Genomic DNA, 25,941 nt, shown 5'->3' with positions numbered 1-25,941 from the left:
ACTGCGAGGCTTGCCAATGCTCGCACGACTATCGCAGAGGACTCGCACGGCCAATGTACGATGTCCGTACGATATTAAGGACACTGTGCGTAAAACGTGCGAGTGCCGTGCGAGCGCTTTACGAACCAACGAGCACCATACGAATTACAGCCGGGCTCCTTACGAGCCCCGCACGACTTGCGGACACCGTAAGGCTGTGACAGACGCTACAATTACGAGCAACGTAGAGTTACGAAATTGCGGACTCGTACGATTTTTATTAAACTGTTACGGAATCGTGCGGATTGGCCGAGCTTTCAAAAGTCGATAAACAGGGCCTTGGTTTTGTGGCCGAAATGCTACCATAGTAATACGATTTAGTATAGTATTCTATAATAGGGGGACTGCTTGTAAGATTTTTGTTTGAAAAACGTAAGAGAAACAGTTCTTTGTGTTACCGAGGTATTTGAATTTGTTTCAAACGAAATTTATATCAAACAGGAACATTATCTGATATTTTTGCTGAACCTCAAAATTTTAAGATAATCCCACAATCTTGCATATATTTGCGTTTATCTCTGCATAAAAAACATTCTTATAAATATTCTTGCGATTTTGAATGGGTAAGAATAACAGCGTCAGGCCTTTCGTCCTTCACGTATTAAACTAGTGATCAATACAGATTTATAACTTAAAAATGCAAGGACGGGCCTCATCAATGGGGACGTACAAAGGGAAACAACTACAAGTAAAACAGCTGAGGACGATCTATCAATATTACAGGTAAGACTTATTTAATGTTTACATGTTTGCAAAATAATGAAAATGATAATAGACAATAATATGTAATAAGTTTCTATATTTAAATATCCTGTGTTGAATAATACCGTAGTTTACGTTAATCAAACATTTCAATGTTTTTGTTGGCATGCTAAATTTTGACATGCAAGTTAAGCGAAACGTAGTTTTCTCCCTTTGATTACGGGTTTCTTGCTAAGAGCGTACTTACGGTGTGTAGCATTGATATTCTAGTTTGTTCCGTGGGTTCGCGGGCTTTGATATTCTATGTCGCTGCCGCTACGTTCTTGTGGGGAGACATTTTAAAGTATGATTTCACAGATAATTTGATAATTTCGCAGGAAATTACACCAAATGTTATGTTATTTTAGTTGAAAATCATACAGATATTTAAATTTAGATAAGACGGTTTGATTTACTGATGTGTGAATTGGTTATATTATAGCACTTCTACTAATTCAGGCCTGAGCAGACCTTGCGTGCACTCCGCTGGTACAAATAATAAATCATGTATAGGTTGCAGGCAGTATCAGTTACTAGGCTACAACAGTTTTGTGGCGTCCGATCGTTCGCATTATAGAAATATGCTACATCCCTGTAGAGTATTGTTCATCATAAGATTTGCGTGTCCCGTCCCTGTCTTATGCACTTGCTAGAATATGTTTAACACTTGCATTTTATAGTCACGCCAGACAGCTGAGATAATGTCACCAAGATGTTGGGCGTGTTTTTCGGCCAGGAGTAACGTTCTAAACAAAGCAGGTAAGAGGTTTATCATTTTCTAAATCATCTGTGTAATCATGACTGATGCAAATTTATATATCTTTATTTTATCTTACTCAACTCTATTGAAGCTAATATAAATGCAAATAACATGGCAGATACAGTTATATATATACATAATTGTCACACCACAATTGCAATAGAGGATCTTTAAAATAAAATCAACAATTGATTTTTTTCTAGCGACCGCTTATTTCTTATCCTTACTTGACATGAAAATTCCTTAGAACTACACGATTCTAGCATTTCATTGACAAAAAGGTTGTTACATAATGTGGCCGATATCACTGGGCTAGAATAAATAAAAATGGTAGATAAAACAAATCAATTATGGGTTTGTTACTGACCAATTACGGAAATATAAGGGGTCAGTATGATAAATATGGGAACTCGGCTATTTCCTGTCTTCATCCCCTCCGTTAACATTCTAATCTTAAATATTTCCATAGAGGTCATTAACAAACCCTATAGTTATTTACTGAGGGTCGCCTATCGCCCTCACTTTCCGTCATAGACTGGTACTGTAAGGAGACACGACTACTTTTCAGTTCCACCAACCTACCAAACCGACAATCGGTACATTTGAACAGAATGTGTGTATATCTTTAATCAACTAAATGATTTAAAGTATTTGGTAGTTTGCAGATTTACCTATAATAACCCATGTTGTACGATATATAAACACTTTCTTTCTTGCTCTTTGTTTTTAGTTCGCTATCATATATCTATACTGAGAAAACAGTTGGCCAGAAATAATAGCAATACTACTGCGGACCCACTTAAGGGGCCTTTGCACGGGACAAGAGTGCTCGATTTAAGCAGGTACCCTTTTTGTGTATTTTTGTGTGATCGTTTTTATGCCCCGGCATCTACTGATGCGGGAGGCATATAGTGGTCGTCCTGTCCGTCCGTCCGTTCGTCCGTCCGTACGAGGTTAACCAAATGGGACCGTTTCGTCTAGCATCAATACCCCTTACTAGAATGACTTGATACTAATGCAGATGTAACCTGTGACCATTCCTCATCTTAAGACATCACCTGACCTCAGTTTGACCTTGACCTCATTTTGGACTTAGGTTGCTTTATATGGGCCATCTCTTGGTTAACCAAATAGGACCGTTTCGTCTAGCATCAATACCCCTTACTAGAATGACTTGATACTAATGCAGATATAACCTGTGACCATTCCTCATCTTCAGACATCACCTGACCTCAGTTTGACCTTGACCTTGACCTCATTTTGGACTTAGGTTTCTTTATATGAGCCATCTCTTGGTTAACCAAATGGGACCGTTTCGTCTAGCATCAATACCCCTTACTAGAATGACTTGATACTAATGCAGATATAACCTGTGACCATTCCTCATCTTCAGACATCACCTGACCTCAGTTTGACCTTGAACTTGACTTCGTTTTGAACTTAGGTTGCTTTCTATCGACAAGGATGCCACCGGGGGCATCAAGCGTTTATTGAACGCAGCTTCTTGTTTTTTGTGAAAATACATTTGGCATCATTGAAATAAATGACCAATTCATACAATGTAGAATATTTCTTTTGTTTACTTTTATTGCAAGTGATTGCAGCCGTCAGAGCCTTGCTTATTCAGTTAAGTAAAACAGTTCACTAAAAATGCCCAGCGAAGATAAAATTTAAAGTGTATTTATTTTTATACGGGTGCACATTGTTTTGTTCATTATAAAACGTATAGTAGTTCACGTATAACGTGACGTAATGTTAACTAACCTATTTTTGATCTTAATATGTAGTATGCCTTGTCAAGCCGTCATCAAAATTGTGTAGATATAATATTTTTTTTATTTGCAGGGTATTGGCAGGTCCCTATTGTTCAATGATACTGGGTGATCTTGGGGCTGATGTGATCAAAATAGAAAATCCAGGTGAGATAACTCCACAAAAGTTACGCAGTAGTTACATGCCTTTAGTATGACCGACAGTGTTCAAATTATAATTTGACAAAGCCTGGTTTGTTAGCACTATGATTAAATGTTAGAGATGGCTTCCAGAAATACCATATATCAGTTTTAGACACTACTGCACAAATTTATATGCAGTTTAGCAACTTACTTCACGTCAGTCGACGTTGATCAAAAGTATATTATTATGATGAGCGCCTTGCCTTTGGTCAGTTTACATCGACATTGGTGAAGAGTAAATTACGATGAACGCGCTTTGCGTGAGGTCAGTTTAAGTCAGCGATTTTGCTATTGCTAATCGGATGTCTAGACAAGGATAGGAATTTAAATTGCAATTTAGGTTTAAGATCCCAAGGCCTTAGAATTTGAGGATGGGATACAGACGATGGACATGTTATGAATGTTTGACATGGAAAGAGGAAGGGTGAACTATTTCATAACATGATGTTATTGATCAGTAATTATATTGGCCCTGTTATTTGTCCACGGGAGAAAGCATGGCCATTACGGTATTCAAACAATGTCTGGTCGTAACCAGGGTGTGAATCCGTAGAAGATACATCTCAAATGCCGCCAATATAGTACAGTGTGTGGCATTTCATTGACCTTGTTATATGCCCTCGGGCAGACCAACACAATACGAAATTCCTTGATTAATAACATTATAGTACAGTTGTCGGGCGCTACTAAGTGTATCATGTGGCGTCAGATTTGATGCTAAGCCATGACCTATTTAAGGCTAACTATGTACTTAAAACTATACTTCATTTGCACAATTTCCTGTCTGTTTGATATGACATTATCCGTTTTGACGTCGCCGTTGTAGACCATACAAACGTATATAACAAAAAATACGAGACGCTTCAGTCCAGCTGTAGGACTGTGCAGTTATCGGACAGTACAAATATTGGACTTTATTGGACTGCGCAGTTATCTGACAGTACAGATATTATTAGGTTATTTAACATTGCTCTGTACATTACGGAGATATATTTGGACGAATACCCAGCTGAGAAAACCATATTGGACGAGCTGCTAGGCGAGTCCAGATATATCTGGAATTGCACAGTACAATGTTAAATAACCTTTTTATTGGCTCGACTATTCATAGAATAGTACAGCTATTGGACTCGCCCATGCGTCGGCGTCCGCGTCCGCGTCCCGATTTGGTTAAGTTTTTGTATTTAAGCTGGTATCTCAGCAACCACTTGTGGGAATGGATTGAAACTTCACACACTTATTCACTGTGATAAACTGACTTACATTGCACAGGTTCCATAACTCTATTTTGCTTTTTTTACAAAATTATGCCCATTTTTTGACTTAGAAATTTTTGGTTAAGGTTTTGTATGTAAGCTGGTATCTCTTGTGGGAATGGATTGAAACTTCACACACTTATTTACTGTGATAAACTGACTTACATTGCACAGGTTCCATAACTCTATTTTGCTTTTTTACAAAATTATGCCCCTTTATTGACAGAATTTTTTGGTTAAGGTTTTGTATGTAAGCTGATATCTCAGTACTCACTAATGGGAATGGATTGAAACTTCACACACTTGTTCACTGTCATGATCTGACATGCACAAAGCAGGTCCCATAAGTTTATTTCACTTTTTTACAAAATTATGCCCCTTTTTCAACATAGAAAGTTTTGGTTAAGTTTTTGTATGTAAGCTGGTATCTCAATATCCACTAGTGGGAAAGGATTGAAACTTCACACACTAGTTCACTGTCATGATATGACATGAAGTGCAAAGGGTCAATCACTCAACTTCGCATTTTACAAAATTATGCCCCTTTTTCAACTTAGGAGTTTTGGGTTAAATTCTTATATGTAAGCTGGTATCTCAGTACCCACTAATTGAAATGGATTGAAACTTCACACACTTATCCAATGTCTTTAGCTAATAAGCACTATGCAGGTTCCATAATCCTATTTTACTTTTTTACTAAATTATGCCCCTTTTTCGACTTTCGTATTCATTCAAGTGACAAGGCTGTTGAATAGTCGAGCGTTGCTGTCCTCCGACAGCTCTTGTTCTATATTTATTTTATTTTAGTTTAAATTAAAAATGATTCACTGAATATTGTATTTCTGTCTTTTCTGTATTTTCTCAGCTTGGTATGAGTGCAAATATATATTATACAGAACAATATTAGGCCCTAAATACAAACGACAAATAATCCTGATTTCAAGACACATAATCAAACTCTGTACATAGAGCGCCTACTTCACCCGAATTTTCACGCGTTTCGGGCTTTATCCTATGTTTAACATGTGACTGTTGAACCGTCCAAATACGGAAAAAATACATTTTTTTTGTACGCACGTGCGTCACATACGGTAATATATTGTACGGTCACGTGTTGCAAATAAACGTTCACGATTGGATAAATAAAATAGATATAGAATAATGGACTTTGTTGGACTGTGCAGTTATCGAACAGTACAAGTACTGGACTTTGTTGGACTGTGCAGTTAGACAAAACAATAAGATACAGACCTCTGCTCACTCCGCTCCAGATAACCATTTTGATCTTACTGCCTAGTTCTTTAGCTAGCATTATGGACATGAATGTCATTGATTATTTGTAATCTACTTGTTATTGTAGACGGTGGCGACGATACGAGGTCCTGGGGTCCGCCATTTTGTGGATCCGAGAGTGCATATTTCCTATCAGTCAACAGAAACAAACGGGTAAATGCGTTTTGTTTTGGTTTCGTAAAATCCCCCCTTCAGTAATACGCCGTTGTTTTTACAATATAAAGTAATGAACTACGTCTAGCGCAAAAGTTGGAAAGCTGTCTTGAGATCTTCTCTGAAACAAATGGCAAATCGCTTATCAACTAGTTCCTTATCTGTTAGAATAAATCTTAATTTAATTTCAAGCCTTCGAAATAAAAATGCTTACTGTTGCCTGATTCGCATTTTGTGTAACAGCTTGATTTTTAATGTTTCCAAAACAGTCTATAAGAATGCTAGTATGTATTTTACGAATTCCCTGTGGACTTTTGAAGATACTTAATTCATTTACATTCCTAGAAATTCCCCTGTGTATTTTTTTTTTGTAAGAATTATCGAAGATTTATATTTTTTCCTCTGCTACATAATGGTTTTAAAAAAAGTTTTATAAGGGCAAATTTTACACAGTGATGGCCCGAAATGACAGAAGTTTGGTATCTTAGTATAGATAGTTTCCGCAATCACTCATTGAGGTGTAGGATGGGATTGGTAAAGCAAACAAGTACTGCAGGCAGATCATATTTATCCAGAAACGCTGGACAATGTATGAAATGTTAATTAAAATCCTTAATATATACTTAATATATAATTAGAACTCGTGTTTTGAGAAGTTTATACATAGGTAAAACAGCAACGACTGCCTGTGAGTCCGAAAGTCCTTCTCACCATCAGCGCATGTGTATTTTCAGAGCGTGTGTGTGAACATAAAAGAAAAAGAAGGCCAAGACGTGGTTGTAGAGGTAATTCTTATATATTATGTAAACAAACTTTCTGGGATCTGATTAAAAAAATATTAATACAATTAAATAAACATAACCACGCCCTGAAAGCATGGTAAATGCTGATTCCGATTGAATGTGATTCGAATGTTAACATATTAGGTAAGGACTCAGTTATAGGGACTCAAATTGAATATTGTCATATGAGATAGGTGTTTCAGGTTGAATGTTATCATACGAAAAATCAATTCAGATTGAATGATACCGTACGAGACGGGAAGGCGATTTAAAGTTACCGTACGAGATAAATGGAACTGCTAGAAAAAGAGTTTCACTATAAACAGACAGACCGATTGGCGGTCCGATTATAGTCATGAGTCCGAAAATTGAGCTGATTAAATGTTTTCATATTTTTTTCAGTTAGCGAAGAAAAGCGACGTGCTGCTGGAAAACTACATACCTGGAAAATTGTCAGAACTTAATCTTGGGTATGAACACCTGTCTAAGGTAGCTCCGCACCTTATATACTGCTCAGTTACAGGTGACTCATTAGTAACTCACTAAATGTATATAAATTATAAACATTGGATATGAACACATGTCTAAATTAGTCCGCACCTTATATACTGCTTCATTACAGGTGACTCGTAAGTAACTCGGGTGGCTCATTGAAACTCGCTATATGAATCGTAAACCTTGGATATGAACACCTGTCTAAGGTAGCTCCGCATCTTATATACTGCTTCATTACAGGTGTCTCACTAGTAACTCACTATATGAATCAAAAACCTCGGAGATGAACACCTGTCTAAGGTAGCTTTGCATCTGATATACTGCTTCATTACAGGTGACTCACTAGTAACTCGCCATATGAATCGTAAACCTCGGAGATGAACACCTGTCTAAGGTAGCTCCGCATCTTATATACTGCTTCATTACAGGTGTCTCACTAGTAACTCACTATATGAATCGTAAACTTTGGATATGAATACCTGTCTAAGGTAGCTCTGCATCTTATATACTGCTTCATTACAGGTGACTCGTAAGTAACTCGGATGGTTCATTAGTAACTCACTATATAAATCGTAAGCCTTGTATATGAACACCTGTCTAAGGTAGCTCCACATCTTATATACCGCTTCATTACAGGTGTCTCACTAGTAACTCACTATATGAATCGTAAACCTTGGATATGAACACCTGTTTAAGGTAGCTCCACATCTTATATACTGCTTCATTACAGGTGTCTCACTAGTAACTCACAACATGAATAGTAAACCTTGGATATGAACACCTGTCTAAGGTAGCTCCGCATCTTATATACTGCTTCATTACAGGTGTCTCACTAGTAACTCACTATATGAATCGTAAACTTTGGATATGAATACCTGTCTAAGGTAGCTCTGCATCTTATATACTGCTTCATTACAGGTGTCTCATTAGTAACTCCTATATGAATCGTAAACCTTGGATATGAAACTTCTAAGGTAGCTCCACATCTTATATACTGCTTCATTACAGGTGTCTCACTATAACTCCCTATATGAATCGTAACACTTGGATGGAACACTGTCTAAGGTAGCTCCAACATCAATATACTGCTTCATAACAGTGTCTCACTTGTAAACTCAATCAAAGAATCGTAAACCTTGGATATGTATCACCGTTAAGAGTCACATCTTATATCGCTTTTACATGTCTCACTAGTATCCCTATTTAGAATCGAAAACCTTGGATTTACAAACTGGTCTAAGTAGTCCACACCTATATGATGCTTCTTACAGGTGACTCACTAGTAAACTCCTATATAATCGATAAACCTTGGTTGCACACCTGTCAAAGATATCGCCATTTAATACTGTCATTAATACAGTGTTCCTAGTATCCTATTGAATCGTAACCTTGGATATGAACAGGTCCAAGGAGCTCCACTCTATATATGCGTCATTACAGGTTTCACTAGTAATCACAACAGATGTAAACTTGGATATGAACACCTGTCTAAGGTAGCTCCACAATCTTTTATACTGCTTCATTACAGGTGTCTCATAGTAACTCCCTTATGATCGTAAACCTTGGATATGAACACCTGTCTAAGGTAGCTCCGCATCTTATATACTGCTTCATTACAGGTGTCTCACTAGTAACTCGCTATATGAATCCTAAACCTTGGATATGAACACCTGTCTCAGGTAGCTCCACATCTTATATACTGCTTCATTACAGGTGTCTCACTAGTAACTCACAACATGAATCGTAAACCTTGGATATGAACACCTGTCTAAGGTAGCTCCACATCTTATATACTGCTTCATTACAGGTGTCTCACTAGTAACTCCCTATATGAATCGTAAACCTTGGATATGAACACCTGTCTAAGGTAGCTCCACATCTTATATACTGCTTCATTACAGGTGTCTCACTAGTAACTCCCTATATAAATCGTAAACCTTGGATATGAACACCTGTCAAAGATAGCTCCGCATCTTATATACTGCTTCATTACAGGTGTCTCACTAGTAACTCCCTATATGAATCGTAAACCTTGGATATGAACACCTGTCTAAGGTAGCTCCACATCTTATATACTGCTTCATAACAGGTTTCTCACTAGTAACTCACAACATGAATCGTAAACCTTGGATATGAACACCTGTCTAAGGTAGCTCCACATCTTATATACTGCTTCATTACAGGTGTCTCACTAGTAACTCCCTATATGAATCGTAAACCTTGGATATGAACACCTGTCTAAGGTAGCTCCGCATCTTATATACTGCTTCATTACAGGTGTCTCACTAGTAACTCGCTATATGAATCCTAAACCTTGGATATGAACACCTGTCTAAGGTAGCTCTGCATCTTATATACTGCTTCATTACAGGTGTCTCACTAGTAACTCACTATATGAATCATAAACTTTGGATATGAACACCTGTCTAAGGTAGCTCCGCATCTTATATACTGCTTCATTACAGGTGACTCATTAGTAACTCACTATATCAATCGTAAACCTTGGATATGAATATCTATCTAAGGTAGCTCCGCATCTTAGATACTGCTCAGTTTCAGGTGACTCATTAATAACACACTAGCTCACACCAGGAAATGGTAACCGGACTTATTAGGAGCGCACTGTACTTAATAACAGGGGGCTCACCAGAAACGCACAATATAACACCTCCAACGCATTAGTAAAGCAAACTTGACAATGGATCCTCATATGCAAAGAGTGTAGAACGAATGAGGTAAAAATCGTATCTGAGTTATAAAGTGCACGGAATGTTCTAGCTCAGCTTGTTGAGAATGCACTCACGTGCCCTATCTGGTTAGAACCACTTACTCTGAAAACCGCAGCTGGATGGTTTACAAACGGAAAATACTTGAAAGAGTTCCAACAAAATAAACATTGGTGTGCCAGTCGTTTAAAGCCAGAATCTTCGCCACTCAACATTGTGTTATAATTATGACGTATCAAGGATAAAACTAACAATCTTTTGGTTTGCCACCCAGTGCAACATACAGCCAAAACACTTGTCCATTAAGACATGTGTATTTTTCTTTTCTACTAATCTAGGCTATGGGCAGACAGGACCAGACGCGAAAAGGGCTGGTTATGACGTCATAGTTGCAGCAACCGGTGGATTAACACATATCACAGGCCCAGAGGTAATACTGTTGTTTAGGATCTTATCAGTCAGGTATGGCAGTTAGTATAGACGAAACGGAATAATTTGATTTTATCCCATTAGGTTATAGTCCAGTATTATTGTTTAATATTTGTTATAAAATCAATTTACAGTCTTTTGATAAGTAGTTTATATAAATATAAAGGTAAGATTACTTTCATTTGTTTTACCTTCTTCATTATTATGATATTGGCGATTGTTGTTTGTGAACAAAGTCAAATTATCGAGTTTTCACTACATGAATCATCTTAAATGGATATTTTGTTACTGTATAAGATAATACTTTTCAGCAGTTTGCGTGTAAGCTTTCCAGGTTATGTGTAGATCAGCGTTAGCGTACCAAAATTGTTATGACCTCTTGAGGTTAGCGCAATGTCCAGCTTTATATTGCTGCCTCACTGGAAAATAACGCCATAAACACGTGACATGATACCCAATCCAGTCACATTACACTGACTCCGGGTTGACCAGTCCTAATACTATCCCCTAGGAGCACCTAGTACCATTTTTCACGTCTTTGGTATAACATGGTCAGGGAGCGAACGCACGACCCCCGCACTCGAAGCGGGCGCTCTACCACTAGGCTATCGAGGCAGTTATCTCCATTCTTGTCGACACATTTCAAGCTTTACATAACCATGCAACCTTCTGAAATGACGCACCCATTTCTCAAGAATATCATAAATGTCTATTTCTTTTTGCACACTACTTTGATTTAGGTTCTGACAAAAGTCGACCATGAGAGTTGCAGAACTTTGACATTGCTTGGCGTGACCACTACTTGTTCAAAACCTGGTCCCAGATAAAAGAAGCGCCTGTATTTGACACTATCTTGAGCTTGTCGAACTGTATTTTTCAACATATGATTCATTGTCATTTTTGCTTTTTTTAGTTTTGTTTAATGCAACATTTACAGGATGGAGAGCCTTGCAAAGTGGGTGTTGCGATGACAGACTTATCAACGGGTTTATACGCATATGGATCAATATTGGCAGCTCTTTTACATCGTGCAAAAACAGGGCGTGGTCAGCACATTGACTGCAACCTGTTATCAACTCAGGTATGTTAATGTACGAATGTGTTACGCATATGGATCGATATTGGCAGCTCTTTTACATCGTGCAAAAACAGGGCGTGGTCAGCACATTGATTGCAACCTGTTATCAACTCAGGTATGTTAATGCGCGAACGTGTTACGCATATGGATCAATACTGGCAGCTCTTTTATATCGTGCAAAACAGGGCGTGGTCAGCACATTGATTGCAACCTGTTATCAACTAAGGTATGTTAATGTACGAACGTGTTACGCATATGGATCAATACTGGCAGCTCTTTTATATCGTGCAAAACAGGGCGTGGTCAGCACATTGATTGCAACTTGTTAACAACTCATGTATGTTAATGCACGAGCGTAATTAAATCTATTTCTCTTGTCGAAGAAGAGAGGAATACTGATTTGCTCATATTGGTTGGCAGGTCCATTTGTGGACCATCTGGTTTCTAGTCTATACCATGAGAATCTTTGGGACTGCGACCTTCAGAAGACTATTGCTTTTGGTTAGAGGCTATGGTAAAAGTATGGCCTGTTTTTAGCTCGACAGTATACTGTCGAATATATACATTGAATTTCGGAAAAGGACTGAATAAATGGGCCACACTTTCGGACAGTTCAGCGACTTTAAAAACACCATTTTCAAAGAACTGTTGCTAATGATTACAATAAATACTTGAATATTTTAACTATAGTATAAAATAAAAAGAATGCAGCCGATTGCTAAACAATTTGAGCATCGTCACACTAAATTTTTCTTCTAAAATCTACCTCTGACTTGTGCATTTACCCATTTTCTTTTTTTTAAATCAGGTAGCCTCACTAGTCAATATTGCCAGCAATTATTTGAATGCGGACATGGAGGCCAAGAGACGTGGAACATCTCATCCAAGTATTGTTCCGTATCAGGTAAGACCCGAGCATATTTTACCGGATCAGTCCGTGTGAAATAAATGAGCCGTGCCATGGGAAAACCAACATAGTGGATTTGCGACCAGCATAGATCCAGACCAGCCTGCGCATCCGCGCAGTCTGGTCAGGATCCATGCTGTTCGCTAAAGGTTTCCCTAATTGCCATATGCTTTACAAGCGAACAACATTGATCCTGACCAGACTGCGCGGATGCGCAGGCTGGTCTGGGTCCATGCTGGTCGCAAAGCCACTATGTTGGTTTTCTCATGGCACGGCTCAAATTATAAACTTCTGTTAAACTATCCAATTTACATTTTTTACCCAAAGTCATTGTAAAATGTTGCTTAAAATTGCTTTAATTTACGTTATAGATATTAACCTTAAAAACATTTGTCCATTTCTGTATAAATGGTGATATCTGCTAAAATGTAAATGGTCAATAAAGAATGTGTGTCATCAAAATTGAAATATTACTTCTAAATAGCCATAGTGTCAGTTTTGCATTTCAGGCATTTAAGAGCGCTGATGGTTACGTTATGGCAGGGGCTGGCAACGATAAACAATTTCAAATTCTTTGCAAGGTAGACTCTCTTCATTTATCTTGTGCTAAACACCATATGTCTGTTTAACTTGTTACCTTATGCTGCATTCATTTGTCATTAAGCAAAGGGACCTCCTCGGCCAAATGTTTGAGGTCGCTGACTTCAAATCACTTGCCCCTCACCAATGTGGGTTCGAGCTTCACTTGGAGCGTATAATTCTACATGTGAGGAAGCCATCCAGCTGGCTTACGGAAGGTCGATGGTTCTACCCAAGTGGTGTCTGTCTATGATGAAATAACGCACAGGGGACATCTGGGTTCTTCCTTCATCATGAAGAGTAGGAAAATTGTCACGTGACCTATAACTGAGTCGTTCTGACTTTAAACCCAATCACAAATGGCATTGCATGAATTACATTCCTGTCAAATAATATCACGGATAATTTTTTTGTTGAAAACAGTTTGAAGCAATTAGAATGATTATTATCATCATGACATTTTTTGAAAAACAATGTATTTCATAGTGTATGGGTTTACCTGATGTTGGTGAGAGCCCAGACTATGCAACAAACAGACAGAGGGTTCATAACAGAAAAACACTTCTGGACATATTGGGCAAAAGGTACAATTAAATCAATTAAATTATCAGCGTAATGAAGAACGCTCTACCTCATCTGTATAAAATATGAGCCGCGCCATGAGAAAACCAACATAGTGGCTTTGTGACCAGCATGAATCCAGACCAGCCTGTGCATCCGCGCAGTCTGGTCAGGACCCATGCTGTTTGCTTCAAAGCCTATTGCAATTAGAGAAACTGTTAGCGAATAGCATGGATCCTAACCAGACTGCGCGGATGCGCAGGCTGGTCTGGATCCATGCTTGTCGCAAATGTACTATGTTGGTTTTTTCATGGCGCGGCTCATTTATCATTTTCAAGTTCCTTTTTACATCTGTGTGTACAATTATTAACTATATACTTAAGGTAGTGGACCCGTAATGACACATCTGCATATTACGTATTCTTCGTACATTTTCGACATTTTCCGTTTTTTTACGGAAATTGATTTGCGGATTGAGCAACGTCATGTCCGAAGAATGCCGAATTGCCTAACGAGAATACGTTTTAACACGGAAATTGCCGAGTGTCCTCATGACACCATGAGTCCGTTAATAAATTCTTAAAGATAAGATTGAAGGATTTTTGCATATCTGTTTATTACAAAAGTCCTATATAAGCACAAACACACAGAAAGCCACAAGTACAGATTTACTACAGAAGTAGGAGACAGACATCGTAACTTCAAATCATATTTGTTTATGACTGGCTTTTCAAGCAATCATTACGACTGTCTTTAAGTAGTCCAGCAGACGACACTTTGTCGTAGAATTCCATCTTTCCGGCGTTTTTAGCTCACCTGTCACATAGTGACAAGGTGAGCTTTTGTGATCACCCTTCGTCCGTCGTCCGTCGTCAGTCCGTGCATCAGCAATTTCTTGTCTGCACGATAGTAGTGTCATTTATGATTTTATTTTAACCAAACCTGCACACAACTTGTATCACCATAAGATCTCGGTTCCTTTCTTGAACTGGCCAGATCCCATTATGGGTTCCAGAGTTATGGCCCCTGAAAGGGCCAAAATTAGCTATTTTGACCTTGTGTGCACAATAGCAGCTTTATTTATAACTTGATTTTTACCAAACTGGCACACAACTTGTATCACCATATAATCTTGGTTCTTTTCTTGAACTGGCCAGATTCAAATATGGGTTCCAGAGTTATGGCCTCTGAAAGGGCCAGAATTAGCTATTTTGACCTTGTCTGCACAGTAGCAGCTTCATTTATTATTTGAATTTAATCAAACTTGCACAAAACTTGTGTCACCATAAGATCTCGGTTGCTTTTTTAAACAAGCCGGATCCCTTAATGGGTTCCAGAGTTATGGCCCCTGAAAGGGCCAAAATTAGCTATTTTAACCTTGTCTGCACAATAACAGCTTCATTTATGATTTGATTTTAACCAAACTTGCACACAACTTGTATTACCACAAGATCTTGGTTCTTTTCTTGAACTGGCCAGATTCCATCATGTGTTCCAGAGTTATGGCCCCTTAAAGGTCCAAAATTGGCTATTTTGGCTTTTGCAGCCATATAGATACTTCATTTATGGTTTTATTTGATACAAACTTCCAAAATATCTTCAACAACAATATATCTTGGATTCCATGACAAATCAGATCCAATCGTAGGTTCCAGAGTTATTTTATATCTGATTACCTCCCCTGATTGTAATCAAAATGGATTTATATCAGTAAGTACTTATAGGACTTATTTGAAATTTCATTATTGATATTAGTTGGACTGAGCCAATCAGGGTAGATAACTATGGACTGATTTTATGTCAAATTATCTCCCTTTATTTCAAATTAAAATGGGTATATCTCCATAACTAATGAAGATACTGATCTGAAATTTCATTTATGTCAACAGATTTATTTGGCAGATCCTTCTTTTGTTCACTTACAATAATTTCTTTTTAATTACTTCCCTTTTACGTTACTATAAATAGCTTACTTTTAGTAACTTTTTTAATATTGGCCATAGGGAAAACACGAGACCAGTTTTCTGTGGTACAACATGGATGGTACCTCCAATTTTTAGGTGTATTTTGACATATCTGTACCTTGTAAGAATTTTTTTTTCTTTTTGGTTAAATTTCTTCCCTTTGTTGTTCCTGTCCTTTGGACTTAGATATTTTTTCTGAGGACCTTCTTGTCCTCAAGTGCAATGATAACAGGTGAGCGATATAGGGCCATTATGGCCCTCTTGTTTTTTTTTTAAATTTCGGCATATTAATTAGATGCATGAAAAATACAATGGACTATACTTTTTATGTACTTGTGGTAGATTCAAATTAAAGACTACGTCCGACTGGCTAGAGGTACTGAAGGATTCTGGGATACCATATGGGCCAATCAACAATATGCAACAAGTGTTCTCTGATCCTCAGGTAAATACACTGACGAGATATGAAAACGCAACAAACATATGCTTGAATATATTTTGTACTACTCAAAGAAACACCTTGGAATGTTCAACACATACACATTTCGATACTCTATACCCATTGTGTTAATTTTACGGTATGATATTTTTTGTAGTAAAAAATATATTCAGGCATGTGTTTGTTGCGTTTTCATATCTCGTCAGTGTAGTGTACACGTATACTAGTATTATTCTTTACCTATATTCAGACACTTTATACGCTTATATTTTCAACTGTTTCAATATGTCTGTCGGCTTTTTTAGAAAAGGATTACAAAAAAAAATAATCATCGAATTAAAAAGTAAACATTTTCCTGTACAATACATGGTATATTTGGGCTCGCATCTATAAAAAAACAGGACTTGCCAATCAGCTGGATCAATGTGTCCAAATATAGAGTTGTATCTTAAAGAACAGTGTAACTCTCGTCTTTATCATGCTTTACATAATACATATGTATTCATATTTAGTTTTGAAACGTATAAAAAGTTTAATTTCACACGTGCCGATATGCACTTATTGCAAAGCATGGGTAACGACCCTGTGGTCCATAGATTTGCGCTCCCCTATTGAGTTACGTGTATTTAGGCAGATAAAATATTAAACAAACAACTGTTTCTTTAGGTCGTTCACAACAAAATGATACAGGGCATGAAGCATCCTACAGCTGGGGATATACGAGTAGCAGGTAATTATTTGACGTGAAGAAATTCATTGTACGTACGAAGGATGTTCAATAAATACCCTGAAAAGTGCCCTAATTTCGTTATAGATGAAAGTGCTATATAATGAAGATGACGGAATATTAAGTTTATAATCCAAATAATTCTTCCTTTTGGACAATTCAAGAAAAACTTTTTGATTAAAGCTTTATGCCAGGGATCTTTCAATCGTTATTATTAATCTATTCATTCAAAAGACCACCTTAATAAAATAAACATTTAAAAACATGTCATAAAGATTAAATTACAACCAAAATATGCGCAATCGATCTATTCTGTTTTTTGAAAGTACGTCTATTTTTTGTAACTTATCTTTTCATACTTGTAGGACCTGCAGTGAGTTTTAGTGAGACGCCCACAGTATTAAACAACGTTCCACCATTACTAGGGGAACACACTAGACCAGTATTAAAAGATGTGCTCGAGATGTCAGACAATTGTATAGACAGTCTAATAAGAAAAGGAATAGTGAAATGACACAAGAGTTGTTTTATTTCGTTGATTTAACTGTCAATGCGAGTGAATCTATATCGTTTTTGTTCTTTCCTTACTCTTGTCAGTGACTGCTGTTTAACCTTTACCCTGCTAAATTTCTAAAATGGACTGGTCCATCATTCAATTTGAGCAGCCCCATTTATTATTCAAATAGGTGTTCACTGAAAATTTACTGACTGAATAGCAAACAGTGTACACCAAGGTCAGGCATAGGCAGAATCACTTGCCACCAGCAGGCTATACAATATACCAAGAATTCAACTTTGCTAAATCTTAATGCATTTTAGTTCATTTGTATTTTAATCAGACTGAGAAAATTGTTTTGGAACAGTATTGTACACTTTATCCAAGTATTATGTTATTACATGCTTTCAGTAAATTTTTCGACTATCTTGTATCTTCAGAGTGAAAAAAACTAATGCTTTTTCTGCTTTTAAGAAAGAATGTTGCTTGTGTGTTTTAGATATAACATGTGACACTTTTGAACGCCATATTTTCGTTTTTCACTTGCGGCTACGCTGCTGGTGAAAAAATACTCGGTGAATTAATAAATAGTACGTAGAAGAATTGTAACACCACAAGCCTCTTTGTAGGTTGCATAGATTAAGAAAGTCAGCATTTTTAATGCACATGATGAACTATACTAAGAATCCATCCAGGTATTAATACATACATTTTTTAAACAGTGTTTGTCCCACGTCAGACTTGTAAATAATTTATAATTCTAAGCCGAAAAGTTCTATGTTACAATAACCTAACAACCCTTTCTAAATCTCCCATATTCCTTAACCCTCTCTCTTACCCAATCTCGTGTCGTTCAGTTAGCCTATTCCATTTTTGTAAAACATTTCTAAGTCTCTGATTTTATCCTCCTGATTCCGCTCTGTCTTCTTAATTCAGTCCTCAATTTGATCTCTTTGATTCAGTCCTCTCTTCTAAGTATTCTTCCCGAGTATTCATACCTTTTTCAAATACTGCTTCGCAAAACCATGTTTACAAATATTTTAAAATATATATAATAGCAATTTCAGAAACATGTCAGTCAAAACGGTCATTATGTACCTGTAAACGTCAGATGTAGAATCAATCACCAAGTTCAAATATGATAGACATGAAGTCTACGGAATCTGATCTCGAGTGGTCACATTGATATTATAGGATATCTAATCTCCTAGAGTGGTCACAACGGTACGAGTATAGGAAATCTGATCTCCTCGAGTGGTCACATTGATATGAATATACGAAATCAGATCTTGTCTGGTGGTCACACTGGTATGAGTATAGAAAATCTGATCTCATCGAGTGGTCATATTCGTATGGGTATTGGAAATCTGATCTCCTCGAGTGGTTACACCAGTAAGAGTATAGGAAATCAAATCTCCTCGAGTGGTTACATTGATACGAGTATAGGAAATCTAATCTTCTCGAGTGGTCACATTGATAAGTGAGATATTCCCAAGGTAAAACGTTATCTAAGATCATATTCTATGTACGGTTATTAATGTGACCACTCTAGGATATCTGATTTCTTATAATATCAATATGACCACTCGAGGAGATCACATTCCCTAGACCTAGGAGATTAGATTCCCTAGACTTATCTCATTGTGACCACTGGAGAATAATCGGATTTCCTACACTCGTACCAATGTGACCACTGGAGAATAATCGGATTTCCTACACTCGTACCAATGTGACCACTGGAGAATAATCGGATTTCCCATACTCGTACCAATGTGACCACTGGAGAGTAATCGGATTTCTACACTCGTACCAATGGACCACTGGAGAATAATCGGATTTCCATACTGTACCAATGTGACCACTGGAGAATAATCGGATTTCCCAACTTGTACCAATGTGACCACTGGAGAATAATCGGATTTCCCATACTCGTACCAATGTGACCACTGGAGAATAATCGGATTTCTCACACTCGTACCAATGTGACCACTGGAGAATAATCGGATTTCCCACACTCGTACCAATGTGACCACTGGAGAATAATCGGATTTCCCATACTCGTACCAATGTGACCACTGGAGAATAATCGGATTTCCTACACTCGTACCAATGTGACCACTGGAGAATAATCGGATTTCCCATACTCGTACCAATGTGACCACTGGAGAATAATCGGATTTCCCATACTCTTACCAATGTGGCCACTGGAGAATAATCGGATTTCCTATACTCGTACCAATGTGACCGCTGGAGAATAATCAGATTTCCTACACTCGTACCAATGTGACCACTCGAGAAGAACTGATTCCCAATACACTTATCAGTGTGACCAGGCAAGAGTATGTGGCTTTGAACTCTTGTTAATGTTTTCAATCATTTGACCTGGTGACCTAATTTTTCAGTCAGTCAAGTATCAGACGTTTGATAGATTTTATTTGAGCAAACATTCTGACCAGATTTCATCAACATTTGGCAAAAAGTTTAAAGAAGCCAATTACTGACGGTGGCCAACCACGCACGACGGCGAAAGTCAAAGGGTTGTTATATACCAGAATCAGCTAAATCACACCAAAATGAAAGAAATGAACAATGACCATTTTTAATGTTTAATTGTTTTAAAAATAACTTTTAGAACTCAAACATTTTACCGGTTACCCACTCCATGTGTGCATCTAATTATAACTGCAAGGTCTGCTCCCCAAACAGTACGCCACGTAGACTAGCCACTAGACTGATAATAAAGAATTTGACACAAAATTTAAGCTTTTGTAATTTTTCTTTTATTCTGTGTAATAGTGACAAATGCCAGTCTATTTTAGTTTTCTCTGGAAACTGATTGTAATATTATCATTGGACATAAGACATAGACTGGCTAAATTCACAATTAAAATATATATATCATAGTCTAGGAGCTAGTCTATACGTCACGTAGTACGTGTTGTTTTCGTAACTGACAAAAATAGACGTACTGAGATTTCGATTTGAATTTGATTTGGAAAATTTAAAACCATTTTCCGTGGTCAAAGTTTGAACTTTATTCAGGCATTGCTGAAACTGTCGTTCGGTTGTATGCCTATGTTTCGAACGATATCGTGTTTAAAAATTTCCAGTCACTCTATCCATGTTGATAAACGTTTCACTATATCATTAATTTTGTAGGGATAACGCATGTTTTTTCGTGTTATAACCTGAGGGATTTGTTGGTACTCGAGTGTTTCTTCAGATGTTATAACACGAAAAGACGATATGCGCTAACGTTATTCTAGCATAAAACGCGTAAAATGCCAAATAAATGAATATATTGTCCCTCAACGTCATGAAATTTCCATGAAATGCGCGGTAAAGTTTACGTTGTTTATCACGTTGACGTCATTTCCTTTTGAATTATCCGTTTTGGGGCCGTAATACGTTTACGCTTTGCTACGTAACGCGCATATATAAAAAGGTGTTATAACAGCACGTAAGCGCGAGAATCTCTCTGTTAACACACGTTTTCTCTCCTGTTAAAAAAAACCCGAAAAGTGACAATAACAGCAGTTTTATGCTAGAATAATGCTTAAAATGGAAACACATAAAATACAAACTTGCGGAATGCCCTTTTCGTGCTCTGACGTCAGAAAGGGTGGAACCACCTGTAACATTAAAATTCCAGTCAGTTAGAAAATGGGCGACGTACTTTTACACCTATGTTGTTCATGTCATTCATCATACCATATTTTCATATGCTGTACCTTTTTAGCTTTTTAGTAAGAAACAAGGTGTTCTTTTGAGACGAATGCTTTTATAATACAACTGAAAATCGAAAAAGATGGTCAGATGTGTACCCGCTTTGAAAATTTGTAAAAAGGCTCAACGGAAATCTTTTTAATGACAATACAAACACAAACCTGCTACAAGTAGTGTATAATTACTTTCAACGTGAATACTAACAACTTGCATAATGATTAACAATGCTTATCATGCAAAAAGTTTTGACATTTACTTTCAAGAAAAGTACCATTCTCCCTGGCAAAAGATTTCTTACAAAACTTACTTGCCCATTACCATATTTGTTACTAGACTTACCCATGTTCAAGTTAAACGCTTTATTTTAAGTTCCAATGGTTCGATATTAATGGATCATTTATTTATGGCCTCTGAGATATGGTATTTCGAGTGTCTTCATAATCCCGCTAATTGTAAACAGTTTAATTATGTTACCGCACCTAATGGTCGATTTCTCCAGCTTGCAAAAGGTTGGGCACATGTCCTCCCATCCTGTTTATACTTAATTCGACATTTATGGGTTGTTTCGGGATGGTACCAATGGTGATGTTAGCGGTTTTCTAAATATTATCAATTGTTAAGTGAAACAAGTGTTGTCAACAGACAATAAAGCTGAAACATGTTACAAGAACATATTCTGAAATTTGGGAATAGTTGTGTATTATGTAAATGACATTAACAAAATGCATTTTAAACAAATTATATCTAAAGCAACCTTATTGTTTGTCTTATAAGGTAATATTCACCGTTTTATCTCATTTTTATCGTTTATATTTAATAACATATTTTATCTTTAGAAAGATAATAACGTTTCCTTTGTAATAAATTTACTCAAGGGTTGCCATTAAATTATAAAATGATTTTTGCTTCCGCATGCCGAAACCAGGATTTATTCTACATTATCCGGATAAATGACGTTACGCCTTTTTACTTCTGGTATAGCAGACGTGCAGAATTACCTTAATAGGAAGACATTGAATTAACTCCATGATACTAACGGAACAACATGATAGAAACTGTTCTTAGTTTAAAAATTCTTCTTGTCGTACCTTGCTTCATTTCCAACGACATTAATACGTACCACTATTTACAGTGGTGTATAGGCGGCTGCATTCTTTAAATATGGCTTTTCTTGTTGGGCTTCTTCTGTTGGACTATTGCGTTTTGTATGTAGAATAAAGTATTTTATTACGATATTAATAGTTATTCCATTTGAATTTCTTAATGATTCGTTACTCGCAGCCCCGACTACAGAGTCTAACAGCTGTGACAGCGACATACAGTAGTGTATGATTATGTCTGCTCCATACAAGCAAGATATGATCAACACGAAAATTATATCGCTTGTTGTACCAAATCGTGTCTACAATGAGTTCATTTAACCCTTTCGTCTTGTAAAACTCTCAAAAGTTTAGAGAAGAGATGTTTGAGTTATTCCACCATATATAGATGATCGGATTAACGCTCCCCAGTGTTATTTGAGCCACTGGCCTTCCGAAGGACTGTAGGTTGACCCACATCTGTTTTGTTTTGTTGCGTTTTTCTATTACCTTCAGGTGTGTTTTTCTTTGTGGTGAGGTTGGCACTGTCACATCTGCGTGGCTGGAGATTTCTGCATTTGGGGAGGTTTGGTCCTTTTGATCGATTGGTGATTCTTGTTCATTTATCCTTGGTTTTTTAATCGTGGCGGTTAATTAATCAAGTAAAAGGCAGGAAAAGAAAAGAAAAGCAGTTTAGATACAACTTACAGCAAAGAAGGTAAGGTTAAGAACTTACAGTTCGTTAGCTGAGTACAGCCACACCAGTACAAGTAGTGTATGAAATTGATCGTGTACATAGCTTCAACGAACTATACAAATATCCAGACAAAGAAGATGTAAAATATTAAAGATTAGAACCAGACGTAATAGCGATCAATGGGATATCGGGCACCCTTGCGATATGTCTCCAATTATCTTTGCGTTTAAGTTTATATGCAGAGATTAATAAACCTATCTTGTCTCGTGCCGAGAAAAACCCTCTCATTAAAATACTAGTATGGTTTTGAGAGTAATACCAGATACCTCTAATCCTGCTCTCAGAAGTTATTTCCAACCCAAATACTTTGAATAGTATGAGAGAAATACAAAAGAAAATTAACCGCTTGGTCTCCGCACGAACATTTATTTGAATGAAGCCAACGTTGGCTTCAACGTTATAAAAGGAAACACAATTTTGGATTAAAAGTTATGGACACTCTTATCCATCCAAAAAGTTTGGTTTTATTGACGTGACCTATTTAATCCAAATCTAACCAAATGTACAAGGTTCAGATGTCACTTTATACAATATTCAAAGATAGGCTGAAGGTTCAGATGTCACTTTCTGAAATGTTCAAAGATAGGCTGAAGGCTCAGATGTCACTTTCTGCAATGTTCAAAGACAGGCTGAAGGTTTAGATGTCACTTTATCCGATGTTCAAAGATAGGCTGAAGGTTTAGATGTCACTTTATGCAATGCTCAAAGATAGGCGGAAGGCTTAGATGTCACTTTATGCAATGTTCAAAGATAGGCTGAAGGTTTAGATGTCACTTTATCCAATGTTCAAAGATAGGCTAAAGGTTTAGATGTCACTTTATGCAATGTTTAAAGAAAGGCTGAAGGTTTAGATGACACTTTATGCAATGTTCAAAGATAGGCTGAAGGCTTAGATGATACTTTATGCAATGTTCAAAGATAGGCTGAAGGTTAAGATGTCACTTTACGCAATATTCAAAGATAGGCGGTGGTATAATTAGTCGCTACTATAGATCAAAGCGAAGTCTGTCATAGAACAACAGTATTTCCAGTTTATGCCAAGAATCGACATGTGTGGAAGTTATATTAAGAGATTTTAGTTGTAATTCCAGATCTGTTAATTACCGCATCTAAATGGGGATGTATCCGGGCAACCTCTTACGCGATACTGTTCTCAATTAATCATATTTGCTAAGGGATTGTTGAAGACTTCAGTGAACGTAATAAATAGATTTAATTAAACTTTATATAGGCCTACCGATAAATGGCAGTTAGGGAAATGCAATATGTTAAGAAATATAGCTCTGTTTTTTCTTTTTGATATTCATTCATTCTTTGTACGAATGTTGGCACACTTCTTGTATCCGGGATACTTTTAGGGAAGATAGGCGTACAAAGATACTTTTATTATTTTTATTACGAAAAAAGGAGCAAGAATCAGTTTCCAGTTTGTCTGAGAATATATACTGAATATTTACTCCAACATAATTATTATCATCAACTTAATCTGCCAGAATATAAATATGCTGCACATATAGCGTTCTTTTATATCAAATATCACGTAGTTATTTTGACGATTTAAAGGTTATTGTTCGTAATAAGAGGTGATTTTGAATATTTTTATGAAAGGTGTGTGACATAATCTATGACTTGGAATTTTTCACACAAAAATATTGTAACCTTGGCTTCGACCTAGATTAAATGCGTTTTCCCTTATTCGACAAAAGGGCCATATTTCTAGTAAAGTGTGTGAAAGGGTAGTGTCCTACTAGGGGCCTATTTTACTCGCCTTGTGATGATAAACATATGTATAAAGTTTCAAAGATGGTGCCGATAAAGTATCAAAGCAAATTCTGCGCCCTAAGTGGTTGCCTTTGTTAGTAAAGCACCTTTGAACATGTTTTACACGAAAAGGGTGCTAGATCTATATAAATCAGGTATAATAATAATAATAATAATAATAATAATAATAATAATAAAAATAATGATGATGATGATGATGATGATGATGATGATGATGATGATGATGATGATGACGACGATGATGATGATGATGAAAATAATAATAATAATAATAACTAGAGGATGCCTTGGTAGAAAAAACGCATGTCTTCTCCAATGCATAGTTGTATAGGCAAGAAGTCAATAGGGGACAGGAGCAAGAGTTAAAGAGACACTGATGGTTGGCTGCAATAGGGATCATCTGCTTGGCATGTCCAATCATCCCTCTAAGTTTCAACATTCTCGGCCTAGTGGTTTTTAAGTCATAAATTGGAAACGGTTTTCCATGTGCAGGCCTCTGTGACCTTGACCTTTGATCGAGTGACCCCAAAATCAGTAGGGGTCATCTACTCTGTATGTCCAATCATCCTATTAAGTTTCAACATTCTGGGTCAAATGGTTCTCATTGTCGATTGAAAAAGGTTTTCTATGTTCAGCCCCCTGTGACCTTGACCTTTTATGGAGTGAACCCAAAAACAATAGGGGTCATAAAGGTCTTATCATCCTATGAAATTTGAAGGTTTTAGGTCAAATGGTTCTCAAGTTATTGACTGGAAATGGATTTCCTTGTTAGGTCTCCTGCAACCGTGACCTTAAACAGAGTGACCCCAAAAACAATAAAGGAGGGGTCATTTACTATGTAAGTCCTATCACCCTATGAAGTTTCAACATTCTGGGTCTTGTGGTTCTCAAGTTACTGACCGGAAATGGATTTCCATGTTCTATTTGCTGCGATCTTGACCTTCAACAGAGTGACCCCAAAATCAATAGGGGTCATCTACTCTGCATGTCTAATCATTATATGAAGTTTCAGTATTGTGGGTCAAGTGGTTCTCAAGTTACTGACCGGAAATGGTTTTCCATGTTCAGGCCCCTGTGATCTTGACTGTTATTAGTGGCCCCAAAATCAACAGGGGTCATCTACTGTGCATGGCCAATCGTCCTTTGAAGTTTCAACATTCTAGATCAAGTGGTTCTCAAGTTATTGATCGGAAATTGTTTTCAATGTTCAGGCCCCT

The 25,941-nt window shown here is 37.0% G+C and overlaps 1 protein-coding gene across 1 annotated transcript; it reads left to right on the top strand.

Moving 5' to 3' along the window:
• The first annotated feature begins 644 nt into the window (after window positions 1-644).
• On the top strand, window positions 645-17,795 carry LOC123532442 (succinate--hydroxymethylglutarate CoA-transferase-like). Its single transcript, XM_045313875.2, has 15 exons — window positions 645-762; window positions 1,461-1,539; window positions 2,271-2,382; window positions 3,386-3,459; window positions 6,112-6,197; window positions 6,932-6,982; window positions 7,382-7,502; window positions 10,539-10,630; window positions 11,567-11,710; window positions 12,516-12,611; window positions 13,124-13,195; window positions 13,680-13,777; window positions 16,061-16,163; window positions 16,824-16,887; window positions 17,250-17,795. Exons 2-15 carry the CDS (start codon window positions 1,482-1,484, stop codon window positions 17,396-17,398), a joined length of 1,320 nt encoding a protein of 439 aa, XP_045169810.2. The 5' UTR covers window positions 645-762; window positions 1,461-1,481; the 3' UTR covers window positions 17,399-17,795.
• The last annotated feature ends 8,146 nt before the right edge of the window (window positions 17,796-25,941 follow it).

Source organism: Mercenaria mercenaria, chromosome 11, assembly GCF_021730395.1.
Source record: "Mercenaria mercenaria strain notata chromosome 11, MADL_Memer_1, whole genome shotgun sequence".
Lineage (NCBI taxonomy): Eukaryota > Metazoa > Mollusca > Bivalvia > Venerida > Veneridae > Mercenaria > Mercenaria mercenaria.
Note: the sequence above shows the minus strand (reverse complement) of the source record. Positions and strands in the feature narration are given on the sequence as shown.

Bases quoted from the DNA above. Each gene is read 5' to 3' on its own strand.
- LOC123532442 (XM_045313875.2), top strand. From the start codon at position 1,482: ATGTCACCAAGATGTTGGGCGTGTTTTTCGGCCAGGAGTAACGTTCTA. The intron at 6,198-6,931 runs GTAAATGCGTTT...GTGTATTTTCAG, and splicing joins CAGTCAACAGAAACAAACGG to AGCGTGTGTGTGAACATAAA. The intron at 7,503-10,538 runs GTGACTCATTAG...CTACTAATCTAG, and splicing joins TATATACTGCTCAGTTACAG to GCTATGGGCAGACAGGACCA.